General features: G+C 37.4%; 3 protein-coding genes and 1 non-coding gene across 10 annotated transcripts; 1 reads left to right on the top strand and 3 right to left on the bottom strand.

Annotated features, from left to right (window-relative positions):
* Positions 119-191, top strand: TRNAE-CUC. The gene has a single exon. It is a non-coding gene; the product is annotated as a tRNA-Glu (tRNA).
* Positions 549-4,531, bottom strand: LOC107645289 (probable 1-acylglycerol-3-phosphate O-acyltransferase). The gene is made up of 9 exons (XM_016349278.2): positions 4,088-4,531; positions 3,517-3,753; positions 3,185-3,231; positions 2,956-3,074; positions 2,689-2,837; positions 2,411-2,520; positions 2,230-2,329; positions 1,549-1,672; positions 549-965 (listed from the first exon to the last, which is right to left on the bottom strand). The coding sequence occupies exons 1-9, from the start codon at positions 4,264-4,266 to the stop codon at positions 840-842; spliced, it is 1,191 nt and encodes a 396-aa protein (XP_016204764.1). The 5' UTR covers positions 4,267-4,531; the 3' UTR covers positions 549-839.
* On the bottom strand, positions 5,229-7,511 carry LOC107645290 (protein ROOT PRIMORDIUM DEFECTIVE 1). Its single transcript, XM_016349279.2, has 2 exons — positions 7,226-7,511; positions 5,229-6,986 (listed from the first exon to the last, which is right to left on the bottom strand). Exon 2 carries the CDS (start codon positions 6,887-6,889, stop codon positions 5,654-5,656), a length of 1,236 nt encoding a protein of 411 aa, XP_016204765.1. The 5' UTR covers positions 6,890-6,986; positions 7,226-7,511; the 3' UTR covers positions 5,229-5,653.
* LOC107645291 (lysine-specific histone demethylase 1 homolog 3) lies at positions 8,863-19,187 on the bottom strand. Of its 7 annotated transcripts, none has more exons than XR_002348070.1 (11): positions 18,848-19,187; positions 18,672-18,744; positions 16,634-18,548; positions 15,892-16,033; positions 13,353-15,617; positions 13,089-13,182; positions 12,222-12,700; positions 10,730-11,449; positions 10,502-10,576; positions 9,334-10,243; positions 8,866-9,242 (listed from the first exon to the last, which is right to left on the bottom strand). XR_002348070.1 is itself a non-coding variant. In XM_021103631.1 (9 exons), exons 2-9 carry the CDS (start codon positions 18,292-18,294, stop codon positions 10,178-10,180), a joined length of 5,502 nt encoding a protein of 1,833 aa, XP_020959290.1. In that variant the 5' UTR covers positions 18,295-18,744; positions 18,918-19,187; the 3' UTR covers positions 8,863-10,177. The 7 variants fall into 7 exon arrangements, 1 of the variants encoding a protein (XP_020959290.1); XR_002348066.1 differs by having other exon boundaries at positions 8,866-9,004; positions 9,115-9,242; positions 16,634-18,744; positions 18,918-19,187; XR_002348069.1 differs by having other exon boundaries at positions 18,918-19,187.

The following is a 19,631-nucleotide window of genomic DNA, read 5'->3' as shown; positions in this document are numbered from 1 at the left end:
GGCAGCTCTGTTTTTTTTTTTGTTTTTCTGCTTTGAGCTTAAAACCCTGCGCAGATTTTGGATTGTTTCTCTGAACCCCTCACTCATAACCTAGAACTCCCAAGTCTTGTTAACAGCTTCCGTTGTAGTCTAGTTGGTCAGGATATTCGGCTCTCACCCGAAAGACCCGGGTTCAAGTCCCGGCAACGGAATTTTGTTTTACTACATTCACTTAATTTTAGTATATACATAACATTTTTACTATGCATTTTATCATTTTATGAGAAATTGTTTGTAGGACGTATTTCTCTTGTAGTTATTTCTATTCTATATATACTATATGCTATATGGTGATAAATTAGTTAATGTATTTTAGAATGGTGAATTCAAGGGGGAGGGGAAGGGGGTTTAAAAAAGTTGATTCTACCGTTGTTGTGGTCCAAATTTGATATTGGTGCCAAAGTTAACTTAGATTAGATCGATGAAATTTTAAATGATTGAGTAGTGTTGTTGTATCTCTTTCAGATTCAATGCAAACTAGATTTTACAATCATGTCAACAGGGGAAAAAGACAGGTGTAATGAGTTCTTAATTTATAGTACAACATAGGCTATCACTTTCTCATTTATAGTACAAACTATACAGAAGAACAACCTTATTATTACAAAGTTTAATTCAGCACATCTTTCAGTAATCAAATTCATGACACAGGTTGTGTTCCTTGTCATTGCTCTTACAACTACAATTTCTATCAAGCAAAAGACTGGAACATGGCTTCATTAACCCATGGAATTTAATTTGTAATAACCTTACTTCACAAATAATAATAAAATTCTAGACAGCATGCACAAGATTATGGCCTATGCAGAGGTTAACGCGTCCGGAAGGGACTCGCTATCGGGATTCGGACTAAGAAACCTACGACAAGCATAGAACACAGCTGAATGGAAGCCACTTGGGTTGTCAATGAACACAAAATGACCAGCCTGCAAAAAATAACCAAATTTCTCAGCTCAAAAATATAGAGAGTAAATTATACTAACCTCTCAAATGTTATGTTTACAACAGAGGTTAGGTCCTGTTTGAAAATTGTCTTAACTCTTAACAAAAGAATTTAAAAACACCGAAACACATAAACCTATTTGAAAAAGGTGACATATACAAAAATAGACAATGATTTTATCCTTAAACAAAATTTGTCCAAACAATGATGACAGGGATCTTTGTCTCACTATCTATGTATTTTCTGTCATGAGACATTAACCAACCAAAGTGTCACGTTTTGCAAAACATAAGAGCGACAAGTGTCATATAACCCGAATCCTTCGGCCTATTTCTTATATGCACCATGGAGTAAGGGTGGTTTTAAATAAGGATTTTGTATTCCCTGGAGGAGGATAGAATGTCACAATCCTGGGTTGTTTAGTGTATAATTTTACAAATAAAAAAGGGGTTGTGTGTAATATTTCCTAACCATAAGGGATGTCAGTGTAATTTACCTTATCCAAATTTAAAACAACATTCAAAATGGGTTTTCATTGTTTGGGGACAAGGAGAAAGTGATAGTACCTGGGGAACTCTAATGATTTCGCATGGAACCTTCATCTGGTCGCGCGCTTCTTGGGCACCTTCGTAATTCATCCAATCTTGGATACCATATATGAAAGTGGTGGGCACCTTCCACTCTGAAGCCCTGAAACACCAAAAGAGGCAGAAAATGGAGGTTATAGCATTATCCTAACTACTAATAGCAAGTGGAAATTTGAACCTATAGAGATATGAAGCCATATCATATTTTGCAAGTTAATCATCAAAGATATTAATTGAATCAACTTTTTTACCTCATTTAATTTTTACAATGATATTTATGAGGATTTTTAGGAATGGTGTATCACTACTGTCTTTGCAACCCGTTAGAGTCAATTTCCCTTGTGGCCTATTACTTTTTCCTATGAATTCCCCTATTTCATAGGGGTTTTGCAAACAAAAGCCTTATGAGCACACTATTTAAATTTCTAAAAAAAATTGGTAAGTTTTAAATTTTCAATGCATTGAAGACATCAGAAGCTTCCAAAGTTTATCTTTTCTATGAGCCACGCAATAGTAAATATAGAACATGGAATCAAGTTATAAATACTATAATCTAAAATCCAAATAACCTTTCATTTTCAACTACTAACATTTTTGAAGTAATAAAGCAGAAAGGAATGAATAATTCAATAATTAACAGCAGGAGAATGATCATCAAACCTGTGAAGAAGGGGCATCCTAGCAAATGCTCCAAACGAAAATATATGTTTGAGGCACAGCTCACCGCTAGCTTTAGCCGCTAGAGTATGGTAAACATAATCTTCAATAGTAAAAATAAATACATAATTAGAATATAATCTTACATCTTTAACACATATTAATAGGTTATATCAGATCATACCTGTCAGCAAACTAGTTTCAGTTTCATTCAGCATTTCACCAGTTGTATGAGTAACAAACCTAGCACTTGTATACCTGCGCACCATATCAGGACCCCAAGGACCTAAACCTCTGCGACAAACATATGTAGAATATCAATTAGAGATTTATCTGAAAAAATATCTGTCATTTTGAGGGAAGGGATACAAAGAACACTAACTCTATAGTAAAACTAATTCAAGCGAAATTAAATGATAAAACTGATATACAGGATGAAGAAATAGGGACAAAGTAGTGTACCTAATAATAGTTTGAGGTGTAAAGTTAGATTCCCATATCTGGTTCAAAATTGATCCTTTCCATGTTGATAAGAACTTTGTAATCCTCTCTGTTTCTTGTGAAAAACCAGCAGGTCCCACCAAAATCAAGTGCTTAACATGCTCCGGGTGCTATTCATAAGAATAAACATTAGGATATAGTAATATATACCATAATTCTTTTTAAAAAGGAAAAAGCAAAAGAAAACCAAATTAGAGTCATTTTAGTACACTGTAGAACGACATTAACCTTAAGTGCATACTTGGAAGCAACATAACCACCAAAAGAATGCCCGAGCAATATAAAATTGCTCAGGTTTTTGGCTTTTCTCCATTCCTCAAAAGAATCGATGAACCATGCTTCAGTTTCTGCATGGTCAAGCAACAAAGATTAAGTATTTTGCTACTCATACTTTCAACTTAGGCAACAAGAATGAAACTTTTTCTATTCGAATTTCGAAATCAACTTTAGCATCAACCTTCAGTGCTTTTGCATGTAAAGTCAGGCCTGCTAGATCCACCCCAACTGACAAAAACGTTTCAATGCAACTAGTTAGAGCAAAACACAGGCCTCAATTTGAAACAACATTACTTCCCTCAAATTTAATCATAAAGGGGGTGTTTGCGAGCTTGAGTCTTTTAGGGGAAGAGAAGAACTTGAGTAGTAAAAGGATACTTCCTTTTACGCTTCGAGTCCTTCACTTTCCTTCCCCTCCAAAATCAAAACTCACAATGACCCCGTAAAGCACAAAGCACTAAAAACATCAGTAGGATCACACTCAGATACAACATACAAGCATATCTCACTCACCCAAGTTGATCAATAGCAATGACCCTAAATCGATTAGCTAGAGCATCGAAATTGCGAAAGAAGAAACCCTGTGAAGCTGCATATCCATGAACCATGACAAGGGTAGGAGCATCATCTTTACTATCAAATGTAACGGTGTTAATAAACCGTGGCTCATTGCTCACTGAACCAAACCATCTAACTCTAGAATTTGGTGGACCAGTGCCTATATTAACCTTTTCTTGAACATATGGAGTCCTGCCGCACCAAAAAAAAGAGAGGAACAATTTTAGTAAAAACAATTTCGAAGTGCTATTGGATCAAGTTGTAACATCAAAACAACGGGAAAAAAGGGAATTTTTTTTTTTCTGATATTCTCATTGAAGAGTTTATTCAAACACAAGCTATGCATACTTTACAAACATAACAATCAAATGCACTCTAAACAGTATTTATCAAATTCATCTCAAAGAAATGGATTAGATTAGACCAACATACAAATTAAGACCGGGAAAAATCGTAAAAGATTCAACTTTTAAGCAGAGGAGTAAGGAACAGAAGCTAAGAAGAAAAGGGTTTATGAGATGGATACTTGACGAGAGAGAGAAGGCGCTTCTCGGCATTGATGATGTGGTCGGTGGAAGTTGGAATCCAACGTAAGAGAGAAGGCCAAAAACGCGGTGTTTCGGTGGAGGAAGTGGTTGCGGTTGCTGATTTGCCAAATTCTTCGGCCATTTTTCTCGACAACCAACGAGACCGAATCGTGTTCATAAGTCTCTTCAAATTTCAAGTGTGTTCTGTCTGTGTTTAACAGTAACTATGCTATATTTGAAGAAAAAAAAATTGGATTGGATGATGTTAGAAGCAATAATAATAGCAAAAGTGTATTCTATTTGTTAGTGTATGCGTGATTCTGTTAAATTTCAACGATGGGAAGCAGAGGAAAGAAAGAAGAAAGAAGAACGAAGGGGCGAGAAGTTGGAATTTGGAGAGAAAGAAAAAATAAATTAAAAAAGAAAAGAAAAGAGAAGTTTGGTTTCAATTATTAGAGGGAGGAAGAGAAGGGTGCTTACGCGGGCAGTGACGGTTGTGACGGGTACCCATTACGTGGAGAATCGTAGCCACTAATTTTACTCTCTCTCTCTTATTGTGGAAATTGACTAAATTAATATCCAATAATTCTGTGTTATAAATTTTAGATGAAGTTAATTGTATCGAATTTTTACTTTTTTTTTTTTTCATTCATCAAAATTCATCAACAAGAATTTTAATGTTTTCCCATTTTGAATAAATTTTAAAATATTTTTAGGAGAAAATATTAATCAACATTAGTTTATTTATCTGCTCGAAATCAGTTAATTTCAAACCGAAATTTCGATGAACCGATTCAATTGATTTGTTTAACATTTGTTAAACTCGACCGATTTCAAAGAGATGGACATCATAAAAAGGTTTTTTTGTGTGTGAATATATCATATACTTTTGCTTATCAATTTTTTCATCCGATAATCACTTGAATCTTTTTTCAACTTCTATTGTATATTAAAATAAAAAGATAAAACCTCCCACTAAAGTTGTACTTCTGTATTTTTCCAGTCAATAGAAATCTATATGGCTTGGATGAGTGATATACTCATCACTTGTTAGAAGGAGGAGCAGCATTAGCATTAGCATTAAAAACATTTATAGAAGAATTAACATGTTTGATTATTGGGAGTGCATAAGTTCAGATATTTTGATAAAAATGGATGACCGTTGAATGATGACTGTAGAGTGTACAATAAGTAAAGTCATAAGTAAAGTCACTACATAATATGCACTAGCACAATTGACTTTTATTGACTAAACCAGTCTTTTATAAGATTTCAACTTTTATGACACATAATAAAAAGGGTAAATACCCTATCCGGCTATGACCTTTTTCCCATGAGACATAACTGACTTTAATTATCTTTAAACCTCAAGCAGACCCCACTAATTAAGGAAAATGGACAAATCGACCTCTGCTACGGTTGTCCGCTAACCTGTCAGGTAATAGTGCCAAAGGTCAACTCCAAATGATTGTAGGAACTAAAAACCCGCTCTCTATCTCTTCTTCTTCCTCCTCCTACTCCTCCCCCTCCTCTTGTTCCTCTTCTTCAGATCCATCATCATCACTCTACCCGCCCCACGGGACACGGCCCCACCCCTCTTTAGTGATTATGGGGAAGCCATCTGAATCATATTCATCCATTTCAGTCTCTATGTCTGAGTCTGACTCATCTATATCTCTTGTGTAACCCCTACTCTTATCATGTAACCCCTTCTTCAATAAATTTGCAAGTTTCTCTCTGACTCTCACAAGGGGATGCTTCTGTATGAGTTCCCTACCATTGTAGGCCTCTCTAAGAATCACCGTTTGCGTGTCACTCTTATTGGAAAGGTAAAAAATACCAGGATGACGTTCAAATGCTTTGGTGAATTTCTGAGGAAGCGCTAAGGGTTTGCGCAAGTTGCTGACATTCTTGCGTTCGGTTTGTTTATGAAGGGTGAGATGAAGGAGCTCATGGAAGACTCCGACGACCCTCTTCTCGGATTCATCGGTACGAGGATCCAAATGTGAGGCATTAGTGTAAGGTGAAGTATAGGGGAGTTTCTGCCACTCTTTCAACCACTCCATGCATTTTCTTCTGAAACCAAAACCCCTTGTGAAACTAACCGGAAAGGCTAAGGTTCCATTTTTTATGTCTTCTTGATCTTGTTGTAAAGAAGCATTCTTCAGTATCTCCGGGACAGCGAGCTTGTCATCCCAAAACAACAACTTCAAGCCAACACGATTATCAGGGAGGCGAACAAGAGAGAACCGATCAGGGTGATTCGGAACAAAAGAACTCGGGTAATCATTGGGCAAACCCAAGTCCCATTTTAATTGATCAATAGTTTGTAGTGGAAGGATCCTGTCTCTTGTTAGCATAAGCAATCTGCATAGCCTATCCCTGAGTTCCAACTGATCACGCTCAAGGATGTTAACTTGCTTATGGTGAAGCTTCAAGGCTTGAGGACTCAAGCCGAAACTTGGAACAGGAGTGCCTCCACTGTCAAGAAAATTGGACTCCACAAAAATAGTAGGATATCTTCTGATAAAGGTAGAGAGCTTAAGATCAATAGGAAGACCCAGTTGTCCGCGATGGGGATTAAGACGATATATGGGAAGGCAACATTCGGAAGACGAGGCAATGATGGAAACAAGGATCTCAACCGCCTTAAGATCTCTCTGACCAGCTACAGCGGCATCCAGTTTTCGATCTTTCACCCATTTCAACTTAACATTCACAAGGCTAAACCTTTGCTGGTAAATATATCCCTTTCGAAGTAAACCATAGTTTCTTACATCCCCAAATAAAGTCCGAAACATGATGAAAAATCGAGCACAGATAACATACTATTGCAGCTGAGTTTACCTCTCATCAGTTTCCCAGTTTGCCTCTCAAGCAGTACAAATTCTTTGAACACTACAAGCAATGAAGCATAATAAATTAAAATAGAGAAATCAATATTTCCAACAAATTCATGCTATAAAAACAGAACAGTGATACTTCTATATTTACAAATTCATGATACTTCTTGATAAGAATTTGAGATGTGAATCGATAAAAATATTAAGAAAGTATATTATCAACTATTAGGGTTTATAATAAGTTTCAAATCAATGTTTTCGTTTATCATAATAAAAAAAAAAACGGAGGCTTACCTACAGGAAGAAGGCACCGGCGATGGTGAAAGGAGAGAGCTGAGTAAGAGAGGGAGGAGGCTGTGAAACAGAGTTGCGGCGGTGACTGAGTTGTGGTGGCGAGTAATCCGAAGCAGAGATGCGAAGAGGAGGAGGAGCTGCTGCGAAGAAGGGGAAGGATGACGCCTGGGAGGTTAGGATGCGATTTTTGCCTTTTGATCAAACCGGGTCTTTTTTTTTTGGACCTGGATCTGGGCCAGAGAAACTGACCCGACCCTACACCCGGAACCTGACGCTGCCTAGCGAACCAACCCCGAAGACCCAACCCTCATCGACCCTCCTCTCCGCTTCAACGCAAGCAAACCTCCTGGCTCCACCCATGTCAACCACCCTCCGACAGAAGCTCGAACTCTTTATGCATGGAGGCGTTGACAAGGCCGATCGTCCTCCGCGAAGACTTCTGCTTGAGCTCGCAGCACATCCGCTTCAGTGTTGCCACAGATCTCCATCGTCGCCGGTCTGCTTCTATGTCGCTCCTGGCTGTAACGTTGGGTCTGCCTTGAGCTTCCTGGTCTCAGGGCCAAGACACAACCGCATCTCCTCCTCTGCTGTGCAATCTCCTGTAAATTGGTTTGTCCGTCTGCCTCGTCTGTGCCAACCCTTCTCCCTATGATGCTTATGATGCTGCTGCTTCCACTAAACGGCCGATTCGAGTTCGTGGGTTGCAGACGCCCTTCCCCTCCAGCTTCGCTCCTGTCACAAACCGGGTCATTTTTTATCCACACACACTGGGTTTTCGGATCAAACTGGGCCATGCTCACTCACCTTATGGTAAATGCAATAACTTGAGTAGTAACTAGTAAATATAAAATTTATTTGTTTTAACTTATTTGATAAATATATTGCACAATTCTTCTATAATTTAAGTATTTTACTTAATTATTTTTAGTTTCTCTTTTTGTTGACCATTTAGCTTTTTATGTATTAAATATTAAAGAGTTTTTTATAAGTATGAAAATTTTAAATTTACGACTAGTATTTATGTTGTAAAATTAGTTCTATTAAACTTAAAGTTAGATTTACTTAGTCACCAAAATACATAATAAAAGAAGTCAAATATAACCCTTTGACACTGCTTATATTTTTAAATCACTTAATAATTACATATTATTCATTCATGAACAAAATCTCCGAGATATGGAGGCCAAGAATTCCTTCAGTTCATATGGTTAATCCGACGATAAAGAAGTTAGATAGGTGCTCACCAATCGTCATTACTCCTTTATAGGGAAAAATGTATTTAGTTTCCATCATTTTTGTTTTTCTGATCAAAATAAAATTTACTTTGAATTTAATTCTATATTTATCTTATAATAATACATAATATACTGCACAACATTTCTAAAATAAAAAATACTAATATTGAAAGAATTTTATAATAAATAAGATCAGCCATTATATATATATGTTGAAGTACAAATAAATTATCCGAATAATGGCTTCTTTTTTTCCTTATCCGAATAATACAATTTAATTTCAGAAGCGCAACTACTAAATATTTGACCTCGAGAGTATATTAAGAGAATAAACATTTTGAAGAGATTGACCATATCAGTAATACTCATTTGAGTATGGTTAGAACATAGAATCAATCTAAATTTGAATTGAAACCATCTTGTAATCACCTCAAGGCTCAAGCACAGGCAGTAGTTTCAAGTAGTCCGAAGCATACCAAAAAAAAATGTATCCACAAAATACAGGGATAGTTTTCTGTTGTGATATTCAGGCAATCTATGTGGCCTGACCATGATAAAGTACGATTATCCTCCAAATAAATCAAAGAACATAGATAATTCTCAGCCATATGGCACCAAAAGGTATAATAAATTCGGAGTAGAAACATTGCTTACGATAAGAAGAATGTACTCCACCCTTCTAGACACAGCTATCAAAAAGTGAAGTTCCCTGGCAGCTATATATTTTTGGTTTGTAATAAACAATCAATAGAAACGAGGTAGTTACAGTAGTTTCCTCTTTCCTGCAGTAGAAACAGAAGCAGTATAATCATGAAGGGTCATCATCCATAAAACCAGAATGAATAGACATGAAATTAGGAAAACAAAAGGCACCTGTAAATTAGAAGGTAAGAGGTTAAATAACCATCAAAATCACAGGGAAATGGCGGAATAATCATTACCTCCCCTCTTATGTGATTGACAAAATCTTTCTTAGCCTTGCAGCCAATAGAAAAACGGCGTAAGCAATAGTTAGCACAAGATAACATCCAAGATTGAATGATTGGCTTAAAATTATACACATCAATTCAAAAGAAATCGGCATCTCATGCTGCAATCCAGAGGCTCATTCTCAGAGGTAAGTGACTTTTCTGTTACACATTTGGAAGCTTACTCAACTATAAACAGATATCATGCAACATACTATACACACGAGTAGAGTGGTAAATAAAGATGGAGGATAAAATGCTGGAATAAAACCAAGCATAGTTCTTTCCCCACTTTGGAGAAAGAAATAAGAGTTAACTAATTGATGTTATATAAGAAAAGTTTCCAGTACGACAATGGGAAATGGATATGTATGCTTGTCAATTGTCATCACTAAAACAATCCTAAGCTGTACAAATAGAAGAAATTGATAAGGTCAAATTTTATCTTGTCCATTGGAAACCCCTTCAACAAAAATGGGGTCTAAGATTTCAATCCTCGGAGGTAGTTTTTGGAATAAACACCTCGATGAAAGACAAAATACTAATATGGATGAATGCGATTCGTTGTCATCTTCAAACCTGCCTGCGCAATCTGTTTCTTTAGTGGCAAGGTTCGTTAAAATGGCAGATTGAGGTGCCCTGTCATACTCTTGACGAACAACAGCCTGAGAGTTAAGGTACGGAAAAAAAACCAAGACTTTGGCAACCGTTACACAGAAGTAACCACAGGCTATTCAATCCAAAGAACATTAAGATTTTGCATTTGATTTCGCTGCCATGTGTCTCTCAATCAATACATCCACAAAGGATCGGATCTGCATATTTCAGCCATCCAACCAATGTCAGTGAAAAAAAATGTTATAATGTCAGAAGCACATCTGAAGCTCCACTTGAAAAATATCCCATCAGTCACTATTGAAAAAATTTTCTAGAAACTGGCTTCCAGCAGTGAATGATGTAAATCATCAATATCAGTAAAAATAATGGCATATTCTAAAATGAAATCTACCACAGGAGAAGAACCAAAAGAATGGTAGCTGGACCTATGATTATAAAAAGGAAAACGAAAGTACCTTGTTCTTCCGTTTAAAATCTAGAAACTCATGAACCATCATTGCTTTTTCAGCATCTGTGGCTGCCTCCATGACCTGAAACACTCAAGCTGTAAGTAATAAAAGAAGAGTATTTGCCTCTTAAAATGACATTCTGATTAAGTTATCACTTCTCGACCTAACAAATCATGATAATAATTTCTTAATTTAGCAAATACATAGTTCAAAAAGGCAAAGGATTCACATCACCTTTGTTGCACTTTTCTTCATGATAGCCTTGTACCCATCCTTGTCTAGTTTCCTTGCCTTATAAAGAGGCATAAGTAGCGAGGCAACATAATCCACAACAGCCTGTTTAATATGATCAGCTCCCCGGTGATGACCTTTTAAGGCCTCCTTATTTACAGTAACCTGTGAAATAGAGCTCTCATTTGCCAAACCATCACGCTTCCGACTGGATAACATCGACTGAGCATTTGAATCCTCCTCATCTCCCATATGTATGGTTGGATGAGAGAAACAAGAATCAGCTGCAGCTGCTTGAGATTGCCATCTCTCTATGGCATAAGAGTCTTTTATACCCACACCAGCAGATGTGTCAATCCAAGCTTTTGTATATAAACTGCTGTCTGCTGCAGCAACACTTTCTCCTGAGTGCTCTCTGAAATTCAAATGGCTGGCAATCTCATTTGAATGGCTCCTCTGTGAAAGGTTGTCAACTGACATTCTGGAATTCTCAAGGTTAACACATGCAGCAGAGAAATCAACTGACCATTCCCTAACTCTGCAATTCCTTGAATCAATTTCAGAAATACAATCCTGCCTTCCCAAAACTCCACCAGACCACTTTCTTCTACTATCACATTCATCATTTTGTGAACAATGCTCCTTTTTAGCAAATTTGTGGAAGGAAGGTATCTTTGGAAGCTGTAGTAGTGTACTGCATCTGGCTTCTGCAGAAGCATATGCCTGCAAAGAACAAAATCCATGAAATCTTTAAAGCAACATGACAAAAAATAGGTAAAGGAAGCATAGGTCTGTTGACAATAAAAAGAACTACGTTTTGCCCTACTAAATGAGATCAATTAGTAGATCAAACAACACCATATGTCCTATCATAAGTCATATTACACTATTACAGTCAATTCCTTATAATCTAAATTATTTTCAATGGTTTCATCTATAATTTTGGTCTGTAACTACTCTTATACCCTCCACCTAACTACCCTCCATATTGGGACTTCCAGAGGCCTTTTCCAGATATAAACAACCCATCTAAGGTGAGATTCTGCCTGCATAAGCCTATTTTCTCCAACAATTATTTCCAAATGATAGGTTTGTCAAGGGGCAACATCATTGCTATTCTTTATTATTTTACCTGTAACTATTTATAAAATATTGAATATAAATTGTAAAAACAGATGCTACAACTAAAGAGCTTGCTAAAAGTATATGCAACCCCTATTTTTTATAAAGCTCAAGCCACAAAACAGCTGGTTTTGTGTTCACTCAAACCAGGCAAAATTTGATCACAGTTAGGCTTGTTTCCAGCAGATTTGTATTACACGAGTATGCACCTAACATCCTTCATACTAGCAAACCTAATCCAATAAGGACATAAGTGTTAGCCATGTTCCCAACCAGGACAAGCAGACACTCGAGTAAAGTTTGTAAGTTGTAACAAGCAAGCACCACACCAACAGATTAATGGAATTAAAACTAAGCACGAAGAGAAACAAACCTGAGCAGCAGCATGTGCTTTAGCACGGGCCTCTTCCGCAGCAGCAATGGCAGCCCGTTCTTCTTCAGTCAAGGCATAATAGTTATCCTCCTCTGCAGCAGCTTTGTCTATTGAACCTTGGGACCTGGAAGAACTGACATCATGCCTTGAGTCATTTGCTGCTTGTTGTTTTCCCTGTTTGCTGTGCGATTTCCTCACTTGTGAATTGCTTCCAGCAGATGCAGGATTCAGCAAACCTCCTTTATTTTCAAGCATGCCATGCTGTGTACTCAAAGGTGGCTTTCCTGAGGCAGAGTCTTTCAAAGGTTTTCTCTTTGATAAATCTACAGCAGCTGCTTGTCTCGACAACTTCAAACCCCCATTAGAAGCTTTTTCCTTGCGGAAAACTTCAAGCCATACATTGACCAACTGGCTTGCTATAGCACGAATATCACGGCTAGTATGTACACAAACTTTTTCCTTCACAGTTTTTCCTATTCCTGCACCAACAATAAGAAAGTTAAAACAAAAATACAAGGCAAATTAAAGATACCATATTCCACATGACAGACAGAGTAATCTCCTGGAGCATAAGGGGATTGGAAAAAAAATATAAAGAAATTATTCATATTTCATTAGATTGATCATGAGTAGGGAGTTGGTAATCATAAGAAAAGGCACAAACTGGGTTTGACATTTATAGTTTAAAAAAAAATGGAACAGGAAATTGTTCTAATCTTACGCAAACTGATCCCATTAAGATAATCATGTATTTCTACCTCAAATATTAGATATAACAGATAGATGAGATCCAGTAATAAAACCTATTTTCATAAATTCATGAATTTCAATGCATACACACAAAAATTCATAAGGGGAAAAAAGCACCTGACACGCGTACAGCAAGCAGATCAGTGGAAACACGTACAAGAAGACGCACACAATGTCGCAAGAGTTGGGTTCCATCCTTCCCCATGGAGTCCTATATTGAGATATATGGAATAAGAAGCACATAATCTAAAATCCTATAACCAAAGGATAAATTTATCTTTTTTATGTTTTTTACCAGAAATGGCTGCATGCTCAGAGTACTATTTGTCAAAGAAGATACAAAATAACTTGACAATAATGAATCAAGTAGTACAATCATACCAGTATCCATGAGTTGAGAACGGTTAGCCCCGCTCTACTACCAGCAAAGGATTTCCACTTTCCAAGAGGAAGACTTAGCAATTGCTTTGCCACATGCAGGCGCCCGGCACTGGTTTTTGCAGTGAAAAACATTTCTCTTAATAAAGCTTCCCGGGTCACAGCTTGAGCACCATCTAAAGAGTTCTTGTACAATAAACTAGAAAGCTCAACTGCATTAAGTTTCTTTGTTATCTCCCTAACTTCATCCCTTTCAGTATCTAGCTGCCTCTGTGCAGCTTCCATTGCCTCCACCTCTGCAGTATAATCATTACCAGAGCTCAATATGTCAATTATGCGAACTGCCTCCCGAAGTCCACTCATCATAGCACCACCAACAGTATCAGGGTGTTCTTTGCTTGTTGCTTCACCAGAAAAAAACAAACAGTTATCAACTGGCCTCCCTAATAGATCATAGTCTTCTCCTGATGCTCCAATGGCAACATAAGAGTAAGCACCATAGCTAAAAGGATCTCTACCCCAATCTGTTACGCAATGGGCAACAGGATCTGGAACTGAAGTTTCCCCAAAAAGTTTACGAAGAACCTTCAATGCATGTTCAACATGATCAGAAGAGTTCAAATTTTGACCATCTATGGCTGCCTTACCAACAACTAATGCTATAAGGACAGGAGCGCCAACTGTCTTCCTGACATTCCAGAACATAAAGCAGTGACCTCTTTTACCTCTCTCCTCAGCTGTTGCTCCAAAGTAATCCACAGCATCATCCCAAAATACACTTGGAAATTCCAAAACCACTTTATTGAGAACTCCATAACCAAGACGCTGAACAGCAGAATATTTCCACTCAGGCAAAGGGGGAGAAAATTGTATGGTTTCTGCCTTCAAACAGCCTAGTGGAACGGTGATGAGAACAGCATCCCCAAAGAACTCACTGCCATCTGATGTGGAAACTTTGACTTTACTGCAGCAACCAGGTTCCTCGATATCGTATGACACATTTGTTACAACATGGTTCAATTGAATAGGAAGCCCTTCTGCAAGAGACTCAACAACAGCACTGTAACCGCCTTTAATCATACAATGAGCTCCTCCAAATCCTCCATACACGTCATCTTGATTCCAGTTGGGAAGAGAAACTTCTGTAAGTGAAGCTGCACATCCATACTCCAAATGAGCATAGTGCCAATCCATGACCCTTCTCTCCAGAGGACTTAAAATGTCCTGCTCGAATTTTTTTTCCACTGTACTGACCTTTTTGGAATCCAACGGACTATCTCCAGAATTGACTTGTTCAATTTCTTCACCACTTCCAGCATGTGCCAAGCGGCGAATCTTAAGGGCATACTCTAAACCATCTTCAAGAGACATTCTCATTGCTTGTTCACCTTTCTGAGCAACAAGCAATTCCATACCATCAAGAAGACTATTGTATTCAGCTTCCAGTGCCTCATCCATATCTGCCGGGACCTTTTGTCCTGTCATTATGTCATAGAGAGGACAGTCACTGTTCAGTACTGTCAACTCAAGGCCCAACTGTGAGCAAACCAGTGAGGAAGGATCTGGTCTTCTCTCAGTGGCCACATCAGCCTCAACACCAGTGATAATGCTAGCACCAAGATCCACAGGGACAGAAAGGGATGAGCGATCTGTAAATACTCGACCTCCTATCCTATTCCTTGCCTCGAGTACAGTCACAGTCAACCCCTGACGTTGCAAGTGACGAGCAGCAGTTAGCCCAGAAGGACCAGCTCCAATGACAATAACTCTCTTTCTAGCCTCAGAATCAGACAACATTTGATCACCTATGCGATCAGCCGAGACGGTTTTAACACAGATAGATTCATTGCTCTGTTCTGTAGCTACAGCAGAAGCCAGTCTGCAATCAGGAAATTTGGAGGAAGGAACAACATTGTTTATATTGACATGTCTAGTTCCACCAAGTCCTTCCTGAATCTCATCATTATCTTGGGAATCAAAATTTTCTCCTTTAGGTTGTTTTGTGTTTAATAAATTTATCGTTGCTGCGTTCCTGCCTTCTGTAGCTTCAGCTGGTACGTCTTCATCCTCCCTTTTAAGGCCATGGTTATTCTCCATGGACACATCTGACATTTTAGTTTGACCAACAATAAATGATACTCCCTCTTCAGAGTCAGCAATTGAAGCAGTGGAGCTTTCCTCAAAACCTTTTTCTTTCACAAGTTTATAAGAATGCATTGCACTACTTCCAACATCCTTTTGAGAAGCAATACCAATGTTTATATAACCCTGGAAAAAGGATTTCGTCATTTCCCACCATTAAATAAGCACAAACAGTTTCTGGATTAGGTTGTTTTGTGTTTGTAGCAATTTAGAATCCAAATCTACGCAGATTTTTTCCTTTAAAAGAAAGTGAGTTTTCTCCACCAAAAAGAAAAAATAATTGAAAAATGCACTGAAAATGATTAAATTATCAAATACAAAATATGGATCCAAATATTCGTAGGGTAAGGGAGCCAGGGAAATGAAAATTGATAGCTGCATAACACGTTGACAAACTTACACATTGATCGAGAAATGTGTAGACATCCCTAGTAAGAGATGAACGAGGACTTTTATCCTCAGATTGAGCATCACTAACTCCACATTCAGCAAGAGGCAAAACACGCGTAACATCTCTACTCCAAAGACTTAAGATCTGATTTCTGCAATGCATTAAATTCAGAGATTACTATAGCAAGCTTCACTAGCAAATACAGGAGGAAGGCCATTGCCCATCACAATACAACACCAATGTCTCGTTTGGGGTCAAGCATGGAATTAGAGCTTGGAATTGGAATTGAGATTCAATTCCACACTACGATTCCAATTCTGATGTCCAAAGGGACCATAACCCACAAAATTAAGAAATGTGCAATGACCAAAGACAAAGGGGAAAAAAGAACCAATAAAACAGGCATCTAATAAAATGAATGTGGTAATTTATCCGTCTATATGTTTTTGTCTTTTTCAAATGACAACTAAAAGCTAGTTCATTCGCTAAATCAGACAAGTTAATATGCAACAGGAGATATATGGCAATAAATAAATATTCTCATTTTTGTGTTTGTGAAACTAAAGCAGATAACACATTCAGTTATGAATAACAAAAGATCTCCAGCAATTCCCTGTAAGAATAAAAATTTTAAAATAAAATTTAAAACCTGGAAACATTAAAGAGTTTTGTAACCAACAAGCACTAAAAAAAAAGTAAAATAAAATATTAAATCAATTGCAAGCAAATGCAAAGATCAAAGCTTATCTACCTGCAAGCCAAATATTCTTTGAGACCACCTTTACGCTTCAACATCTCCTTAAACTTTATTTTCTCCATTGGACCAGCTGCATGGGCTCTCAGCCCAGCTGATACAGCAACTACTGCAACACTTTCAGAATCTTCAGCAGCATGGTTTTCATTAAGAGCTTGATCATTTGTTAAATTCTCCCAATCAGCATCACCCTCATAAGTCATATCTCCATGCTTATGCATTTTAGCCTTTCGCACAGCACGAATTTTACTGTCTTTGTAGGCAAAATCAGAGAGAGAATCATTATATTCTGCATTATTCTCATTTTCATCTGGTGCAGATGGAAGGGAGGATCCATCAGATTGAACCGGATCTAACATGGAGTTGCATTTCAGAATTGAAGCACTATACACTTCTAAAGGTTTCTTCGAGTGATTTGACAGAACATCTAATTCAGATTCATTGGCTTCCACAGACATTTTAGGAGATAAGCTACCAGAGGCAGTTACATCATTTTTTTCAAGTGAAATACCTAGAACTAAATCTTTAACATCAGGCTTTGTATTTAAACCATTATAGTCACAACAATCTTTATCCGAAACGACTTCGGTTTCAGATTTTACACCTTCATCTACCTCCACCTGGCATCCAGAGAAAACTTTTCCAGTAACAATATAATTATTCTCATTCGATATATTTCCGGTTGATTTAACCAAGGGCTCAGTGTCACAAGGAGGTAAGAAATTTTCTTTCTTCATAGACGTGCAGCCATGTTCTGAACCAAAATTACAAACTGGAGCTAGTTCATCAGTCAGTTTATTCTTCACCTCGCCCTCGGTACCAGATACCCCTTCCACTACTTTAGAGAGAGAGCCATTATCAATCATTTCAACGTCATGTGACATGGAAGAACACTGCTTTAAAGCATCATTGAGGATTCTTTCTTGGTCAGAAGCACAACGAAAATTTTCAGATTGAATAGAAGACAACTGTTGTCTATCTTCATTGCAGACATCTAATATGTTAGAATGACAAATACCTTCAGTGACTTCCACCAGAAAACAGCCATCCCCATGCTTTTTATTATCCCCATTGTGACTCTCTTTCTTCTTCCTTGAACCTGAAGAGCCTCGGAATTTCCTAACAGAACTAGATTGTGCCTTTCGGAAAATTGCTGATAATGAATCTTCCATTTTCTCATCAGAAGAATGCTGCAAGCGGTCACCAACGGATAAATTCACCCCTTTCTCATCCTTGGAGCCTCTCACAGATCCGCGAGCTACCACATCATCGTCAGACGCAACATGACCCTCAATTCCGTCAACAGAAAGATCAAGAGACCTGTCAGAAGACTCCACCGTTGCATTCAACACGGAACTAGTTGCTCTGGTGGCTCCAGATCCCTTCAACCTCTTCCTAAAACTCGCCAAGGTATCATCCATACCTCCCACCAAATCATCCTTTGCATCAACCAACTTTCTTGTCACAGCATCGACATTCTTGGCCCCATCGCCACAAGACCCCTCAGAAGCCGCAGAACCAACCTTCTTCTTAGACCCACGTGACTTCCTCAGCTTAAACATAGAGCCAATCGGCTCATCATCATCCGAATCAAATCCAATTTCCACAGGCTTAGGTCTCTTCTTCTTTCCCCCAGCCCTAACATCCCCTCCATCCATTCTTTTCCCCTGTATAGCTCTAGGTTTCAAAACTTAACTCCTAGAATCATTACAAAAAACCAAACGGCACTCTTCTCTTCAACCAAAAAAAATTATTAATTCATTCATACCACAACAGCAATACAAACATACAATAGCTATAAATCTCAAACCTAATCCAACCAATCAAACCTCTGTCTCCCAAATGTTGCAGCCCTAGGTTTAACTTCCCCCCCAACTTCACTCCTCAAACCAGCACCACCTCCTGCTTCTATCTGTCACCGTTACAAAAAGGAGAAAAAGCAAATCTGAATTTCCTATTCCAAAAATCCTAATCCTAATTCATCCACATTCACCAAACAAGAAAGAAAACCGAGAATAACCAGAAATTCAGAAACCTAATCCAACAGAATCAAGCAGAAACCAAAAAGCACCAAGTCCTGATTCTGAAGCTTGCGCGAATCAGTTACCCTAGCAGCAAAGTAATAATAGGTATTATACTCAGAACCACATGAAAAAACAACAATAATAAACACCAAAACAAAGGGAAAAATAAAATAAAATAAAACCTAACCGCAGTTAGAGAAGATGCGTTGTGAAAGCAATAGAGAAAGGATTTGAAATAGAATGGAATGGAATGGAACCTGTGCTATGAGCTTTCTTCTTCGATGGTGTGGTGTGTGTGAGAATTGGTCGTGGACACTGAAGTGCGCAACGCAACGAAACGAAACAGAGTAACGGCTTCGGTACGGGGAAACGATTTTCTTCGAGGCTGTATTAATGACCTGCGCCGTGACCGTCACGATCACTTTCTCACCATGGAGTGTGTTTTTGTGCGACAGACGGAGATTAAATAAAAAGAAATTATTGGGAGTAAATGTTGAATTTCATCGTTTGTATTGGGTGCATAAGTGAACTTGGCTCCTAGGTTTATGAAAATTCAAATTGTTTCTTTTAGCCATGATATAAAGAATATAAATATAAAAAATAATAACATAATATTTTTGTTTATATTTTATTTGTCAAAAAATATAATTTTATGTTTTTATATTTATATTTTAGTGTCTTGTACTTATAAACAAATAAATTTAACCATCTTTAACAAAAAAAGGTGTAATTTATTGTTTTAAATTCAATATTTTAAAAATATAATTTTATGTTTCTATATTCATATCACAATATCTTATATTTATAAACACATGCAATCTAATAAAGAGATGTGTAATTTATTTTTTTAAACTCAAATTCTAAATTTTTTTAGATAAAGTTATTTCTTTATCTTTATTTTATCACCTAAATAAAATTTATTTGTTATTGTGACATTTATGAAGATTAAATATCATCTTGAGACACTAATA

The sequence above is a fragment of the Arachis ipaensis genome, chromosome B06 (assembly GCF_000816755.2).
Source record: "Arachis ipaensis cultivar K30076 chromosome B06, Araip1.1, whole genome shotgun sequence".
NCBI lineage: Eukaryota > Viridiplantae > Streptophyta > Magnoliopsida > Fabales > Fabaceae > Arachis > Arachis ipaensis.
This window is presented reverse-complemented; position numbering and strand designations above follow the sequence as displayed.

Coding starts and splice junctions, on each gene's coding strand:
- LOC107645289 (XM_016349278.2), bottom strand. CDS start 4,266: ATGAACACGATTCGGTCTCGTTGGTTGTCGAGAAAAATGGCCGAAGAA. Junction 3,075..3,184: donor TACATGCAAAAGCACTGAAG/GTTGATGCTAAA, acceptor TTGACCATGCAG/AAACTGAAGCATGGTTCATC. Junction 1,673..2,229: donor AGGATGCCCCTTCTTCACAG/GTTTGATGATCA, acceptor TTGGTGTTTCAG/GGCTTCAGAGTGGAAGGTGC.
- LOC107645290 (XM_016349279.2), bottom strand. CDS start 6,889: ATGTTTCGGACTTTATTTGGGGATGTAAGAAACTATGGTTTACTTCGA.
- LOC107645291 (XM_021103631.1), bottom strand. CDS start 18,294: ATGGATGGAGGGGATGTTAGGGCTGGGGGAAAGAAGAAGAGACCTAAG. Junction 12,701..13,088: donor GCTTGCTGTACGCGTGTCAG/GTGCTTTTTTCC, acceptor TTGTTGGTGCAG/GAATAGGAAAAACTGTGAAG. Junction 10,577..10,729: donor TGAAGAAAAGTGCAACAAAG/GTGATGTGAATC, acceptor TGAGTGTTTCAG/GTCATGGAGGCAGCCACAGA.